Here is a 16,787-nt window from a genome sequence, read left to right as displayed (position 1 = left end):
GTTTTTTTTCCACACAATAGATGTCTGCACATACACAGACACTTAAAGAAAAAAGAAAGTCAAGCAACATTTACTCAGCAATTACCTGCTCACCAATGCTCAGGTTGACTTTTACCAAGGTATCTCTGCAACTGACTTCATGTTGAAATATGGAAAAAAGAGCTGAATTCCAGAGATGAGGTGAGAGTGATGCTGTTCATATCAAAGCAACTTTTAAACAAGTATAACATCAAGGCATCTCAGCAAAACTAAAATGAATGGAAATCTAGAGAAGCCTCTAGACTGGTGGGAGTCTAGCCTAGCATAGATAGTTGTGGAAATTCATCGAATTTCCAGAATATCACTGCAGGAATTAGTTCAAATATGGTGTCTTAGGCCCAACCATCCTCAGCTGCTACATTAATGAATATTATGCACCATGAGATCAGAAGCGATGATTGTTCAACATATACCATTCACAATTTAGTTTATAAAGTGGCTTATGTCCATATGCAGCACATGCTACCTTAGGCTGATAAATGACAGACAGTGGTCATCGTCAATAGAATAGATGCCGGCTCCACTTGCCATTCAATGGCATTAGACCATTGGGCCATAAGGTACACACACAGAATTAGGCCATTCAAGCCATTTTGTATATTACTTCATTCAACCATGGCTGATATGTTTCTCAAATCCATTCTCCAGCCTTCCCACAGAAACCTTTGATCTTCTTAAACATCAAGAATCCAACTTAAATAAACGCAATAATTTGATCTCTACAACAGTTCAGTGGCAATCAATTTCACGAAATTTCATAGATTCACCACCCTCTGGCAGAAGGAATTCTTCCTTATCTCAGTTCCACAGCTTGTCCCTTCATTCTAAGACTGTGCCCTCAGGTTCTAGTCTCATGTACTAATGGAAACATGTTCTTCACATCCACTCTATTTAGGCCTCTCAGTATTCTGTAAGTTTCAATGAGATCCTCCTTCATCTTTCTAACCTCTGTTGAGTATAGGCCCAGAGTCCTCAACAGCTCCTCATGTGACAAGCTCTTCATCACTGAAATTATTCTTGTAAACCTCCTCTGGACCTCCTGCAAGACCAGCACATGCTTTCTTTGATACTGGATCCCAAATTGCTCACAATATTCCAAATGTGGTCTGACTAGCACCTTATACAGTTCTAGCAGTACATATCTGCTCTTGTTTTCTAGCCCTCTCAAAATTAATGCGAATTTGCCTTCCTAACTGCCAACTGAATCTGCATGTTAATCTTAAGAGAATCCTGAACCAAGAATGTTACATCCGTTTATGCTTCAGAATTCTGAAGCTTCTACACGTTTATTCTTCTTCCATCCAAAAACTGTATTACCTCACACTTTCACAGATTGTATTCCATTTGCCACTCCTTTGCTCATTGTCCTTGGCTATCCAAGTCCTTTTGTAGCTTCCCCGTTTCCTCAACATTACCTTTCATCCACCTACTTGTCTGCAAACTTTGCACAAATGCCCCAAGTTCCTTCATCCTGATTGTTAACCTATAATGTGAATTGTTGTGTTCCCAATACTGACCCATGTGGAACTCCACTAATCACTGGCTGCCATCCTGAAAGAAATCCTATAATCCCCATTCCTGATGTGGTAAAAGGGGCTAAACCAGTGGGATGAGTGGAAGTAGTAAAGGAAACCCCAAGAAAAGTTGAAGCAGCAATTTGATTTCAGATAGTCAACATGGTTTCGCCAAGGGCAGGTCATGTCTCACAAACCTCATTGAGTTTTTTGAGATGGTGATCAAGCATGTAGATGAGGATAGGGCAGTTGATGTGGTATACATGGACTTCAGTAAAGCCTTTGACATAGTAGGCTGTTGGAGAAATTGCAGATGCATGCAATTGAGGGTGATTTAGCAGTTTGGAATAGAAACTGGCTTTCAGAAAGAAGGCAGCGAGTGGTGGTTGATGAAAAATATTCAGTCTGGAGTCCGGTTACTAGTGGTGTGCCACAAGGATCAGTTTTGGGACCACTGTTGTTTGTCATTTTTATAAATGACTTAGACGCAGGCATAGGTGGATGGATTAGTAAATTTGCAGATGACACTAAAGTGGGTGGAGTAGTGGACAGTTTGAAAGAATGTTGCAGGTTGCAGGGGGACTTGGATAAACTGCACACTTGGGCTGAGAGATGGCAAATGGAGTTCAATGCAGCTAAATGCGAGGTGGTGCACTTTGGGAAGAATAACAGGAAGGCAGAGTACTGGGTCAATGAAAAGATTCTTGGTAGTGTGGATGTTCAGAGGGATCTTGGAGTCCATGTACATAGATCTGTGAAAGTTGCCACCCAGGTGGATAGTGCTGTTAAGAAGGCATATGGTGTTGTTAGATTTCATTCGTAGAGGGATTGAGTTCTGGAGCCGCAATATCATGCTACAACTGTACAAAATGCTAGTGCGGCCACACTTGAAATATTGTGTACAGTTCTGGTCCCATAATTCGGGAAGGATGTGGAAGCATTGGAAAAGGAGCAGAGGAGATTTTACCAGATGTTGCCTGGTCTGGAGGGAAGGTCTTATGAGGAAAGGCTGAGAGACTTGGGTCTGTTCTCATTGGAAAGAAGAAGGTTAAGAGGGGTTTTGATAGAGACATACAAGATGATCAGAGGATTAGATAGGGTAGACAGTGAAAGTCTTTTTCCTAGGATGCTGACATCAGCATGTTTGAGGTAGCATAACCACAAATTAAGGGGTTTAAGATTTAAGACAGATGTCAGAGGCAGGTTCTTTATGCAGAGAGTGGTAAGGGCGTGGAATGCCTTACCTGCTAATGTAGTCAACTCAGCCACATTAGGGAGATTTAAACAATCCTTAGATAAGCACAGGGATGATGATGGGATAGTGTAGGGGGATGAGCTGAGAATAGTTCACAGGTTGGCGCAACATTGAGGGCCGAAGGGCCTGTTTTGTGTTGTATTGTTCTAGGTTCTAAGAACTGTAGGAGAGTGCACAGCCTAGTCAAGGGCTGGGTATTGAGCTAGTGCCTGATCTCAATAAAGACTTCACCTCTGTGGGTAACATTTACTCAGGAAAAACAGGGGGAGAAGGGAAAGAAGTTACAATTTAGAGAGATACAGGAGCAAATCAGTTTCTAATAGTAAGAGATGAAAATATTTCCACTCTTTCTGACATGTTACCCGAGAGAGAGGTAATTTGTGGAATAGATGGACAGAAATTTAGCATTCCCTTTAGCATGTGTAAGACTAAGTTAGAGAGCCAAACGAAGATTCGGGAAGCAACAGTGTGAGTGATTGACAGAGTGTCAGTTCCAGGAATACAGTTTGCTCTTGGGAACAATTTAGCAGAATGCAAGGTGGGAGTGACACTCCTTGTTGTGGAGAAGCCAAAAGAAAGAGCATGGAACTGAGAAGTTAAAAGAAAAAAAACCTTGAATTTTTCCAGACTATTTAGTAACAAGATCCCACTGTCATGAGTCACAACAAGAAGCAAAACTAAAGAGAAAGATGAAGGAGTTGAGGTTCAGTTAGCTGACACCCTGTTTGATGTAATGGTGCAGGATAAACCTGAGCAGGTAGAGAGTCAGACAGATGTGTTCAGTCCTGAAAGGCTAAAGGACTTGAAATAGAAAGATGAGACAGTAAAAGGTATATTAATGCATACTCAGAAAATGAATCAGAATGTATTCCCAAGAGTCATTATCTTAAAGATAGAATCCTAAGACAAAAATGGAGACTACTGCAGGTTAATACAGAGGAGAAATGGGTGGAAGTGCACCAGATTGTGTTGTCAATAGCATACAGTCAGGAAGTATTACAGGTAGCACTTGAATTACCAATAGGAGGTCATCCAGGTGTGAGGAAGACTCATGCTAAGATACAAAAGCATTTCTATTGGCCTGGACTGCACAAGGATGTAGTTAAGTTTTGTTGGACATGTCATACATGTCAAATGGTAGGTAAGCCACAGGCAGTAATAAAACCAGCACCTTTGTTGTCAATTCCCAAATTTGAAGAATTTCAATCTTTTCATGTGGGTTATTTTTGATTATATAGGTCCCATCCCTAAAACTAAGTGTGAACCAGTATTTGCTAACCATAATGGGTGTGTCTACCTGATTTTGGAGGCAATTCCATTATGCAGTATTAAAGCAAAAAGAGAGGTGGAGGAGTTAGTAGCTTTCTTTACCTGGAATGGACTACCCAGCGAGATTCAGTCAGACCAAGGGTTGAATTTTGCTGCTAGGCTTTTTAAGGAAGTAATGGATAGTTTAAGTATACAGCACTTTAAATCAAATGCATACCATCCTGAATCTCAGGGAGCTTTGGAAAGGTGGCATCAGACCCTGAAGACCATGTTAAGAGCGTAATGTCAGGATTACCCAAATGATTGGGGTACGGTATCCCATTGTTTTGTTTGCCATTAGAGATGCTCCAAATGAATTGACTCAGTTTACTCCCTTTGGGTTAATATTTGGACATTAAGTGAGCGGACCTTTGAAATTAATTAAAGAAAATTGATAGGACTGAAATTAGAGATCTCATATTTGGATTATGGTGAGGGAAAGATTGAATCAATTAGATGAGGTGGCCAAACAGCACCTGAAGAGGACACAGCATAGAATGAAGTAGGTGGCAGATAAAAAAAACTCTAAAATTTGGACATTTCCCAGTGGGGATGAGGAATAGCATTGTTACAAATGGTAGGAGATCCCTTCAAAGCCAGGTTTAATGGTCCCTATCAAATTGAGAAAAAGTTGAGTCTGGTAAACTACTTGGTAAAGTTGCCTAATAGAAAAAAACTATATCGGGTATGTTACGAGAATATGTTGAAACCTTGCAATAGTAGAGACAGGGAACTGGAGAAACAGGTGTGAGTTACTGCCCCACAGAGTGAGAAATTAAATCTAGATGTGTGGAGTTTGATATGCCTCAAATTACATTAAATATTGAGGAAGTCCTTGAGGATTGGGAGAGATCAGTGAGCTATCTATCTCAGGAACAAAGAACCGAGTTGAAAGTTTTGTTGCACTCGTATGAGGACATATGCAGGAATAAGATGGGGAGGACTAATACTATTGTGCATGAGCTGGAAGTAGGGAATGCTGTTCCAATAAAACAACATCCATACAGGCTTAATCCTCTCAAAGCCACAAGGCCCAAAAGGAAGTGGATGCAATGCTCAACGAAGATATTTTTGAACCGAGTCAGAATGAGTGGAGTTAGGCGATTGTGTTAGTTCCCAACCCTAACAGGACTCAACGATTTTGTTTTGACTCTTGGAAGGTCAACACTAACAAATTCGGACTCCTTTTCCAATACCAAAATTGGAAGACTACAGAAAAAGTTTGTCAAGCTACTTACATCATGAAGTTGAACTTACTGCATGTTTATTGGCAGGTATCTTTATCAGAGAAAGCGAAAGAAGTTTCTGCATTCTGCCCCCCCCCTTCCCCAAATGAGCTATGTCAATTCATAGTGATGCCCTTTGGAATGAAGAACACACCAGCCACATTCCAAAGATTCATGAGTAGAGTTGTAATTGGATTAACAAATTGTGTAGTCCATCTGGATGATGTAGTGATCTTTAGTGAGACATGGAAAGATCACATGGTATTGTTGGCAGAACTCTTTGAACCATTACCAGAGGCAAAACTGTTAATAAACTTAAAGAAAACAGAATTCACGAAGGCAGAGATAACATTCTTGGGACATAACATCAGACATGGAAGGTTGACCCCAAGGAACATAAAGATGGAGGCCATCAAGGAATTTCCATGATCATCCTTGAAGAAAGAGGTGCTTCAATGTTTGGGACTAAGCGCATTCTACCAGAAGTTTACGCTTAGGATTAGATTAGATTACATTACAGTGTGGAAACAGGCCCTTCGGCCTAACAAGTCACACCAACGCGCAACCCACCCATACCCCTACATTTACCCCTTACCTAACACTACGGGAAATTTAGCATAGCCAATTCACCTGTCCTGCACATCTTTGGACTGTGGGAGGAAACTGGAGCACCCGGAGGAAACTCACGCAGACACCGGGAGAACATGCAAACTCCACACAGTGGAGGCGGGAATTGAACCCGGGTCTCTTGCGCTGTGAGGCAGCAGTGCTAACCACTGTGCCACCGTGCCGCCCACAAACTTTATAAGTGTGGTGGCACTGCTGACGTATTTACTAAAGAAGAATACAAAATTTTGGTGGACAGAACAATGCCAGGAGACATTTGAGAATTTAAGCGCCGTATTAACCAGAGCACCAGTTTTAGCAACACAAAAGTTTTTGAAACCCTTCAAAGTTGGAATCAATGCTAGCGATATAGGAGTTGGATATGTACTGCTAAAGGAAGATGATGATGGAATGGCCAATTGGCTACTTTTCAAAAAAAGTCAACACCCATTGCAAAAGGTATTCTACTATCGAAAAAGAATTATTGAGTTTGGTACTGGCCTTACAACATTTTAATGTTTATGTGACGAGTAATCTATCAGAGACAGTTGTGTACACAGACCACAATCCTCTTACAATTGTGGAAAGATTTAATGGCAAAACTATGAGATTATTTTGTTGCAGTCTTATGTTACAGCCTATTAATTTAAAAACTTTGTGTTGTGCATTGTAAAAAATGTGATCGCAGGTGCGTTATCGCAGATTTAAAGGAACACTTCTAGATAAGATTTGACTGATTCCAATGTTGTTTTAGTGTGCAGAATTAACATGTAAAGTATAAGTTAGCTTACAACCACCTGTGTATATGACTAGATGGCAGTAGCAGAGCATACTGGAAAATTGAAATTATATAACATTTTGGTTGCTGTTTTGACAATAATTCAAATTTAACAATCAGTTTAAATTATTCCCCAATATATAAAACTAATCGAGTTTGAAATTATTGTTTTGCCAACATTGTACCAATGAGATAGGGTATAAGAATGCAGACATTTTGAAAATTGGTCAGAGAGCATCTGCCATAGAGAGAGAGCTAACTGTCAATGTAACATCTTATTCTCAAAGAAATTAGGAAACACTATCAAATGTACCTTTTTATGTGAAACATACTCGCAGTAAAAATAAAGAAGACGACCCAGAAAGATCCACAGCTGGAACAGTGAAGACACAGAAGAAGGCAGTCACTGTTGTTTTGAAATTAACTTGTAATTTTAATAAGTGTATTATTGGAGCAGCTTATTGTTATAGAGTTGGAGGCAGATAGTAGGCTGTTAAGAGGAAAAGGTCTGAGATTTGTGAATAGTTTTATTTAATGTTCACTTTTAGAGTTAGAAAATAAATTGATGTTATTTTCTTTAAATAATGGAATTTGGCAGTTCTCTGTCACTTATATTTTAACAGATTACGAGTTGAGGTGAGCTTTTCAGGGTGTTTGGTTTAATTAATAGAGGCGTTCATCTTTGTGTCATAACAATACAGTGTTACAGCCACAGAGAAGGTGAAGAGAGAGAGAAATATCAGAATGAACATTTGAGAGGTCCATTTAAAAGTCTTGAATCTATTCATACATGTATGCAAACTTTTATATCTTCTACCTGATTGATGAGTGTGGAAGAGAATAGGACTGGGATGAAAAGGGTGTTTGGTGGCTTTCCTGAGGCAGCGGGAAGTATTGATGGAATCAATGGATTGAGGGCTGATTTGTGTGATAGACTGAGCTGTGTTCATGGCTGTGTAGTTTCTTATGGTCTTGGGAAGAGCAGTTACAATGCCATGCTGTGATGCATCCAGATAGGATGCTTTCTATGGTGCATCTATAATAATTGTTAAGAATCATTGTGGACATGCTGAATTTCCTTCAGCTCATGAGGAAATAGAGATGTTGTTGTGCTTTCTTGCATTGGTGCTGGTGAATCAGGACAGGTTGTTGGTAATCTTCACTCCCAGAAACCTGACACCCTCAACCATCTCCTCCTCAGCACTATTGATGCAGAGGGCAGCATGCCCATCACTTCACTTCCTGAAGTGAATGACCAGCTCTTTCATTTTGCTGACATTGATGGAGACATTGTCTTTACACCATACCGCTAAGTACTTAACGTATTTTGTTAATTTATCCCTTAATTGTGTTTTTTTCGTCTGTCTTTTGTGTGAATGAGGCTGAAAACAAAAGCTATCGAATTTAAATCACAGAAATCTGTTTGATTACTTTGTTCTGAGGAAGGGTCACGGACCTGAAATGTTAACATAGAACATAGATTAGATTAGATTACATTACAGTGTGGAAACAGGCCCTTCGGCCCAACAAGTCCACACCGACCCGCCGAAGCGAAACCCACCCATACCCCTACATTTACCCCTTACCTAAGACTACGGGCAATTTAGTATAGCCAATTCACCTGGCCCTGCACATCTTTGGACTGTGGGAGGAAACCGGAGCACCCGGAGGAAACCCACGCAGACACGGGGAGAACGTGCAAACTCCACACAGTCAGTCGCCTGAGGCGGGAATTGAACCCGGGTCTCTGGCGCTGTGAGGACATAGGACATAGAACAGTACAGCACAGTGTAGGCCTTTCGGCCTTGATGTTGTGCCAAGCTTTTATCCTACTCTAAGATCAAACTATCCTACATACCCATCATCTTTCTATCATCCATCTGCCTATCCAAAATTTTCCTAATGTATCTGATTCTACTACCACTGCTGACAGTGCATTCCATGCACCCACCACTCTCTGTGGAAAGAACCGACCTCTAAAATCTCCCTTAAACCTTCCTCCAATCACCTTAAAAATTATGCCCCTTTTGATAGCCATTTCTGTCCTGGGAAACCGTCTCTAATTATTCACTCCATCTATGCCTCTCATCACCTTGTGCATCTCTTTCATGTCGCCTCTCACCCTTCTTTGCTTCAATGAGAAAAGTCTGAGCTCCCTCAACCTTTCTTCTTAAAACGTGCCTTCTAATCAAGGCAGCATCCTGGTAAATCTCCTCTACACCCTCTCTAAAGCTTCCATATCCTTCCTGTAATAAGGTGACTAGAACTGAATACAATATTCCAAGTGTAGTCTAACCAGGACTCTATAGAGCTGCAGCATAACGTTGCAGCTGTTAAACTCAATCCCCTGCTAATGAAAGCCCACACACCAACGCCTTCTTAACAACCCTATCAACTTGGGTGGCAATGTTGAAGAATCTGTGGACATAGACCCTAGATCCCTCTGTTCCTCCACACTGCCAGGAATCCTTCCTTTAACTCAGTATTCTGCATTCAAATTTGACCTTCCAAAAATAATCACTTCACACATTTCCACGTTGAACTCCATCTGCCACTATCAGCCCAGTTCTGCATTCTATCAATGTCCTGTTGTAACCTACAACAGCCTTCCACACTATACACAACTCCACCAACACAACATCACAAAATGCAGAGGTTCCAGAACAGATCCGTGCGGAACACCACTGGTCACCAAGCTCCAGGCTGAATACTTTCCATCTACTATCACCCTTTATCTCCAATGAGCCAGCTGATTCTGTATCCAGACAGGCAGGTTTCCCTGTATTCCTCCAATCTTTCTGAATGAGCCTACCATGGGGAACCTTATCAAGCGCCTTGCTAAAATCCATGTACATTCACATCCACTGCTCTACCTTCATCAGTGTGTTTTGTCAAATCCTCAAAGAATTCAATAAGGCTTGTGAGGCATAACCCGCCCTTCACAAATCTATGCTGACCATCTCTAATCAAGCTATGGTTTTCCAAGTAAGCATAAATCGTAATTCTCAGAATCCTCTCCAGAAATTTACCCACCACAGACATAAGACTGACTGTCTATAATTCCAAGGGTTACCCCTAATCCCTTTCTTGAACAAAGGAATAACATTTTCCACCCTTCCAATCATCAGTCACTACACCAGTGGACTGTGAGGACGCAAAGATCATCACCAAAGGTGCAGCAATCTATTCCCTCACTTCCTGTAGTAACCTTGGATATATCCTGTTTGGCCCAGGGGACTTATCTATCTTTATGTTTTTTCAAAATTTTCAACATTGATTTCTCTTCACAAATGCTGTCAGACCTGCTGAGCTTTTCCAGCAACTTTTGTTTTTGTTTCTGATTTATAGCATCCACAGTTTTATTAGTTTTTATTTAGATTGCTTTGTTATTTAATTTTGCTCTGCTAAAGTTACCATATTATTAAATAGTTAAGTGTTTTGTTTAAGCTATAGAGCTCGGAAAGCAGTTTTGATTTAGCTCTCTGTATCTGTGTTGTAAAAGAAAAATATTCTTAAAATCCGTGTTGATATACAATGAAACTTAGATATGTCATAAGAATCACGTGTAGATACAGCAAGCAATTACAAAAGTTACCCTTCATTTCTGACTTGAAATGTTAACTCTCTCCACAGATTCTGCCAGGCTGGCTGAGTTTCTCTAACATTTTCTGTGCTTGTTGCTCGTACTTTCAGTTGGATTGATGTACAAAGATATAGATATCTCTTAACAGGGCACAGTTTAGTTTCTCAAAGACTCCGAGATATTTTCAAGGATTACTTCTCCATTTTTGTAGGACTACATTTTCATTCTCACTAATTCATATATAAAGTGCTACAGTTTGATAGTTGTATTACTGTTATCATTTGTTTTTAATGCATAGGGTATTTGGACTCACACTGAAACAGAAATAGAAGAATTCATCAATATCCTCAATAGTTATCAACCTTCCATTAAATTTAAAGCCACAACAATAATATTAAATTGGCACAAGATCAAACGCGTAAAGCTGCAACAAATACATTTTTGGAAAATAACTGACCCATACTTCTGCAGACAAAAGGCTGACACATAATACACACCTTCCAGATTGGTGAGGTCACAACTTACCTATATTCATAAAGATGAAATATTTTAACAAGCCAATTATAAACCTTTTCACTGCAACTGTATCTCATTTTCAGATTTAAATATAACAATTAACACAGTTTTCAGTTTAAAGAGATTCACAACATTTTACCTGGACTAATGGTGATTCCTGAATATGTATTCTTTATAGACTGTGTTAATTTGTAAGCAATTTATTACCTCAGGTGATTTAAATTTTTCCTGGCCTGACCATTGCAATTTTCCTATCTCCCCCATGCCCTTGCAGTTATCTCTACAATGCTCTTGCAAGCTGCCTGTCTCCTCCAGCTCCTGTGCAGACTTCCAGTCTCCTCCAAGTAAATTGTAGCCTCTTTCTTATCCCCAATCATTTGCCAACTTTGAACCTGACAGATGGCGAATAAAATGCTGTCTAGGCATGAAGTGCCTTCAAGCTTCCCCATCCCACCCTCAGGGAAAAGATTGATGACTCCCATTTTCCTCCTCACCCTTCATCTCAGCAAAAAAAAAGGTGGGTTCTTGTTACCCACTACTGCTCCTTTCACCCTGGAATCCTGACCTCCCAGCCATGGGTTTCAGAATCAATATCACTTCAGCTTTTATCCCCCAGTCTTTTGGTAGATATTCCCTTGCCGACTCCCTCACAGCCAGCATTAACTTATGCAACCTTTCCTCTAAGCATAACTCGTTCTTGACTGCATTTCCTGTTGATAGGTTCAGTATTGCTTGCTGCCCCATGCATCTTATGCATTACTTGTTACAGTTTGCGACCTTCATGGGACTATTGTGAGCATTTTGTTTTCCATTTTTGAACAACTTGTAATGGTGCACTAGATCGGTTCTTGTAACGAGAGGTTTGTTCCATTACAAAACCGTATGGCTTAGGAGCAGTTGTAGGCCATTTGGCCCTTTGAGCCTACTCCACCATTCAGTAACATTGTGGCTAATCTGGTTGTAGTTTCAGATTCCCATTATTTCTTCCTTTATACTCCATCCTAGTGTGTTGTTACTGGTAATGGCCTGTGCACCATTCCCACAGGGAGTTGTTAAGTTGAGACTGTAGATCAACCATGATCTATTGAACAGTGAAGCGAACTCAAGTCTCCAACTGCTCTTATTCCTTGTTTTTCAGTTATGTCAAAGTACTTTATGAAACTTGCTCTCCATACAGGTGCTGGCACAAAGCAATCAAGTGAGAAAAGAAGCTGAAGATTCAGGTCCACTGACTGAACTCGAACACTGGAAATGCACATCAGCAGAATTCAATTCTATCATCGAGCAGCTTAAAGGACAACATTGCAAGGCAGTGATCAATGTGTTAAACACAAGCCACTCAAAGGTGTTAAAGGTAAGATTAATGACAATATAAATATTGGGATGTTTATAGTTAGAAGAATTGCAGTTTTGCAATAAACATAATTTGCAAGGACACCTATGTCAGACTACTGTTCATAGACTTTAGTTCTGCATTTAACACCATCATTCCTCAGCACCTGATTGGAAAGCTGAGTCTGCTGGGCCTAAGTACCTTCCTGTGTAACTGGATCCTGGATTTCCTAACTGGGAGACCTCAGTCAGTCTGGATCGGGAGCAACATCTTCAACACCATCACACTGAGCATGGGGACCCCCAGGGCTGTGTGCTGAGTCTACTGCTGTTTACCTTATTGATACGACTGTGCAGCGATGCACAGGTTGAATCACCATCAAGTTCACTGATAATATGACTGTACTGGGTCTCACTAGCAGGAACGAGTCAGCATACAAAGAGAAGGTACACCAGCTAATGGATTGGTGCAGAGCCAACAACCTGTCTCTGAATGTGGACAAGGCAAAAGAGATGGTTGTTGACTTCAGGAGGGCACAGAATGACCACTCTCCACCGGACATAGATGGCCCTCCCGTAGAGATGGTGAAGAGCATCAAATTTCTTGGCATACCCCTGATGGAGAATCTTACCTGGACAACACCAGCTCCATCGCCAAGAAAGCCCAACAGTGTCTCTACTTTCTGTGCAGGCTGAGGAAAGCCCACCTCCCATCCCTTATCCTCACCACATTATACAGAGGGTTCATTGAGAGTACCCTGAGCTGCTGCATCACTGCCTGGTTTGGGAATTGCACCATTTCAGATCATAGGATCCTATAATGGATAGTGAGGACAGCTGAAAAGATCATCAGGCTCTCTCTTCCCTGCATTACAGACATTTTCTCCATGTGCTGCATCTGAAAGGCTAAGAGCATTGTAGAAGACCTCACAGACCCCTCACTCAAACTCTTCTCCCTCCTGCCATCTGGCTGAAGATACCAGAGCATACAGTTTCCCATGGCCAGACTGTTCAACAGTTTCTTCCCCCAAGCCATCAGGATTTTTAACATAGTATAATCAGACAGTACCCATTTGAAATTCTTTTGTAATGCTGCTAGAAAATGTCTATCATTCATCATTCTTCTATTACACTGTAACTTGCGTGTTTTGCACTTATGCACTATATGCCATGCACAATTGTGTAGTTTGTGCTGTCAATGTCGCATCCTTAGTACTGGAGGAACACTGTCTCATTTTTACTGTATAAGTTGTATATGGTAGAAATGACAAATAAAAGCTACTTTCTCTCTCTCTCTCTCTTTCTAATTCAGATAATAATTAACAAAGTTTGTTTCTGATGAGAATACTATATCAGATTGTTGATGTAAAATTCAGATTTTGCATAGATATCTTCTGGTTCATTGCCATCCTTCACTCCTAAAGTTGATTCTAAATCTATTATGTTGACACAATATTTTTGGTGTTAGAACTTCAAGGGGAAACAATAATATTCCTTATCTATAAACTGGAAACCTTAGATGAAACCAATGACCATACTGAAGAGACTAGGCTAATGGAAAGTCGCAAAGTCATATGCAAATTGTTATTTGCTCAAACAGAACTTGAATATTGCTGAAAAGAAAATAATATATACAAACAAATTCCATATTTACGTACCAATCTTACTCACCAATCATCTGCTTTCCCTGCACAGGAAGCTTCTCAATCTGTGCTTTTTATCTTCTCCCACTGACCTCCCATTTAAAAACATACTATTTTAAACCTTTGGAATAATCACCAGACTTCTTTAGAGTTTCCTGTGGACCTCTCAATTTTATCCTTCATCTGTCTTTTCATCTTGCTCACTCTCCTCTTACTGGTGCAGTGTGAGGGGTAACCTGAATCCTGGTGCAGCGCGAGAGGAAACCCGAGTCCCAGTGCAGTGCGTGGAGAAACCCTGAGGGAAGCGAGTCCCAATACAGTGCAACTTACCTTGTTGCTGCTGAGTGCTGGTGAGGAGCGGACTGAAAGTTGGAGAAGCGTGACAGTTGATGAACTTGTGCCTGGTGTGGGTGGTCAGACTATATGCTGAGCTGTTACTATTTGAAACTCTTTTCCAAACTGTAATATAAATCCTTTAAATCTGTTATAACTACCTTATTTCTAACTTATTTTTTAGATACTGTAGTAATGCTATTACTTTTTCTTTTAATCTGCTTTTGTACCCAAGATTTGTATCTAGGTACTTTTACTGAAGATTATGCCATTAAAGGCAAGCATTGTAAAAACCTCTCACTGTACTCCTGTACTTATGTACTAGAGTACATGTGACAGTTAAAAATATTGTATTGTATTGTATTCTATTCTACTCACCTTGCTGTTGAACATAGAACATAGCACAGAACAGGCCCTTCACCCTTAAATTTCTGTGACCATATGCATGTCCAGGAGTCTCTTAAATGTCCCCAATGACCCTGCCTCCACAACTGCTGCTGGCAACACATTCCATGCTCTCACAACTCTCTGTGTAAAGAACCTGCCTCTGACATCCCCTCTATACTTTCCTCCAACTAGGTTAAAACTATGACCCCTCGTGTTAGTCATTTCTGCCCTGAGAAATGTCTCCATCTTTCTTTGGTTGACATGCTTTCTCCCATGATCATATTTATCCTCCCCCACAATTGCTTCACCTTCTTGCAAGAATGGGGAAATCTGAGGATAGGGCGCCTTAAACCGGAGTATTAATTTAGGAATTTGGTGCCGGGTGATATTTGACGCGTGCGATGAAGAGGTGATGCCTTTTAATATCTTCTTTTTTCAACTTCTGCAAGTTGTTGTGTGAACTTCCTTTATCTGCAAGCTTGTATAGAATCCCCACATTGTGTAACCAAGCTCTTTGGACCAACAAGTCCACACCGACCCTCTGAAGAGTATCCCCCAGACCCATTCCCCTATTATCCCATATTTACCCCTGACTAATGCATAGAATCCCCACAGACTTTATCTCACTATACTGGCTAAACTCCATCAGGATCATAGATTTCCAAAATGAAGATATTGATGAGAAGTTACATCTGGTGGCCAGGATTGGATAGACTCATAGCTGCAATGGGGCAGTGTACTGAGTGCAACAAAGGCAAAGATTACCGCCAGAATCTCCCCCATATTCGTGGGAATGGGTGAGTAAACCTTGAACTCAGTTACATGTTGGCTATGCAGGTCCTTTTATGGGCTCAATGTTTTTAGTCATTGTGGATGCCCACTCAAATTGTTTGGATGTGCACAGAGTTCATTCATCAAATTCAGGGACACAAAAAGAAAATTCTCACACATCTTTTTCAATACACAGACTATTGGAAGTGTTCATCACAGATAACGGGCCATCATTTGGGCAGCAGGGAATTTGAGGATTTTCTATAGTCAAATGGTATACATCATATCATGACAGCTACATACCATCCAACATCCAATGGTCTGGCGGAAAGAGCAGTCCAAACTTTGAAGGCATCTTAAAGAAACAGTCTACAACTTCACTTGATATCAAACTGTCCCAGTTTCTGTTAAAAAATAGGACCATGTCTCACACAACTACAGGGATAGCTGAAGCAGAGTTGCTGATTCTGTGAAGATTCTGCACTAGGTTAAACCTCATATTCCCAGACGTGGGGTGAGGGTGAAACAACATCAGGAACAGCAGTGGTGGATACAAGACTCCACTAAGCGAGAGAGACAGTTTACTTCAGAGGATGAAGTTTGGCGGAGGAACCATGGGAGTGGTCCTGCATGGGTAAGAGGCATGGTTGACGCAAGGCCAGGTCTAGTGATGTATAAAGTTCAGGAAGGTGCGACAGTCCTGAACAAGCACATGGACCATTTGAAAGTTGCAAACTTACAACAGTGCAGGAGCAGAACATACCCGATTCCTCAACTGCCTTTCCAACTGTTCTGGAACCTGTGCATTCTCCTTTTCTGTCAAGCATTAAAGATACCTCAGAATCTGACATGGACATGTTGGATGTTGCCGCCTCAATGGCTTTGTTACCTGAAGAGGAGAATAAATTTCTTCAGAGATACTCAGGGCACAAGAGGCGAGCTACTATGTGTCACACACCCCTCCTAAATCAGAGGCAGAGTGGAGGAGCCTGACCTAATGCTAAAATGGCCCAGGAGGAGCTACAAAAAAAAAGAAACCTCAGACTCAGTGGTGGAGAGGTATAGTGATTGTACTGAGGTCAGCCAGGTGGACCCCATAGAATCTGAGTTCCCTACGTGGGGCTGTTATCTTGGTTTAATTAGGGATCCCTGGCTCAGACATAAACAAGGGTGTCACTCAGAGCTGGCTTTGAGGAAACTGAATCACACATGTAAATAAAGGGTAGCTTATTGACTGGATATTGGCTCTATAGAGTTATTTCATGGGCAAAGCTGCCTTGAACATGCACCCATGGTGTCTTCCTCCATTTATTGAACAAAGCAACATTTGAAGATACAACAATCAATAAGCTGCAATAACCTGTTTTCTTTAAAACTGCCACATATCCATCCTTGGTCCCTTTTTCAATTTTTAAGTCCATGGTACAAAACATCTGGATTACTCTGATCAGTTTTGGTCCCTTTATTTAAGGAAATATATTATTTCATTGGATGCA

The 16,787-nt window shown here is 40.8% G+C and overlaps 1 protein-coding gene across 1 annotated transcript in view; it reads left to right on the top strand.

The window, feature by feature from the left end:
* LOC122540182 (dynein axonemal heavy chain 8-like) overlaps positions 1–16,787 on the top strand; it is a 1,370,012-nt gene that overhangs the window by 125,691 nt on the left and 1,227,534 nt on the right. The window contains exon 7 of the mRNA XM_087976825.1: positions 12,003–12,179. Coding sequence (XP_087832951.1) covers positions 12,003–12,179 — 177 coding nt within the window. The remainder of the gene's footprint in view (positions 1–12,002; positions 12,180–16,787) is intronic.

This window comes from Chiloscyllium plagiosum, unplaced genomic scaffold, assembly GCF_037043375.1.
Source record: "Chiloscyllium plagiosum isolate Xiang-an unplaced genomic scaffold, Cpla_swu_hap1 HiC_scaffold_3, whole genome shotgun sequence".
Taxonomy (NCBI): domain Eukaryota; kingdom Metazoa; phylum Chordata; class Chondrichthyes; order Orectolobiformes; family Hemiscylliidae; genus Chiloscyllium; species Chiloscyllium plagiosum.
The sequence above is the reverse complement of the archived record's forward strand: the minus strand, read 5'-3'. Positions and strand labels throughout refer to the sequence as shown.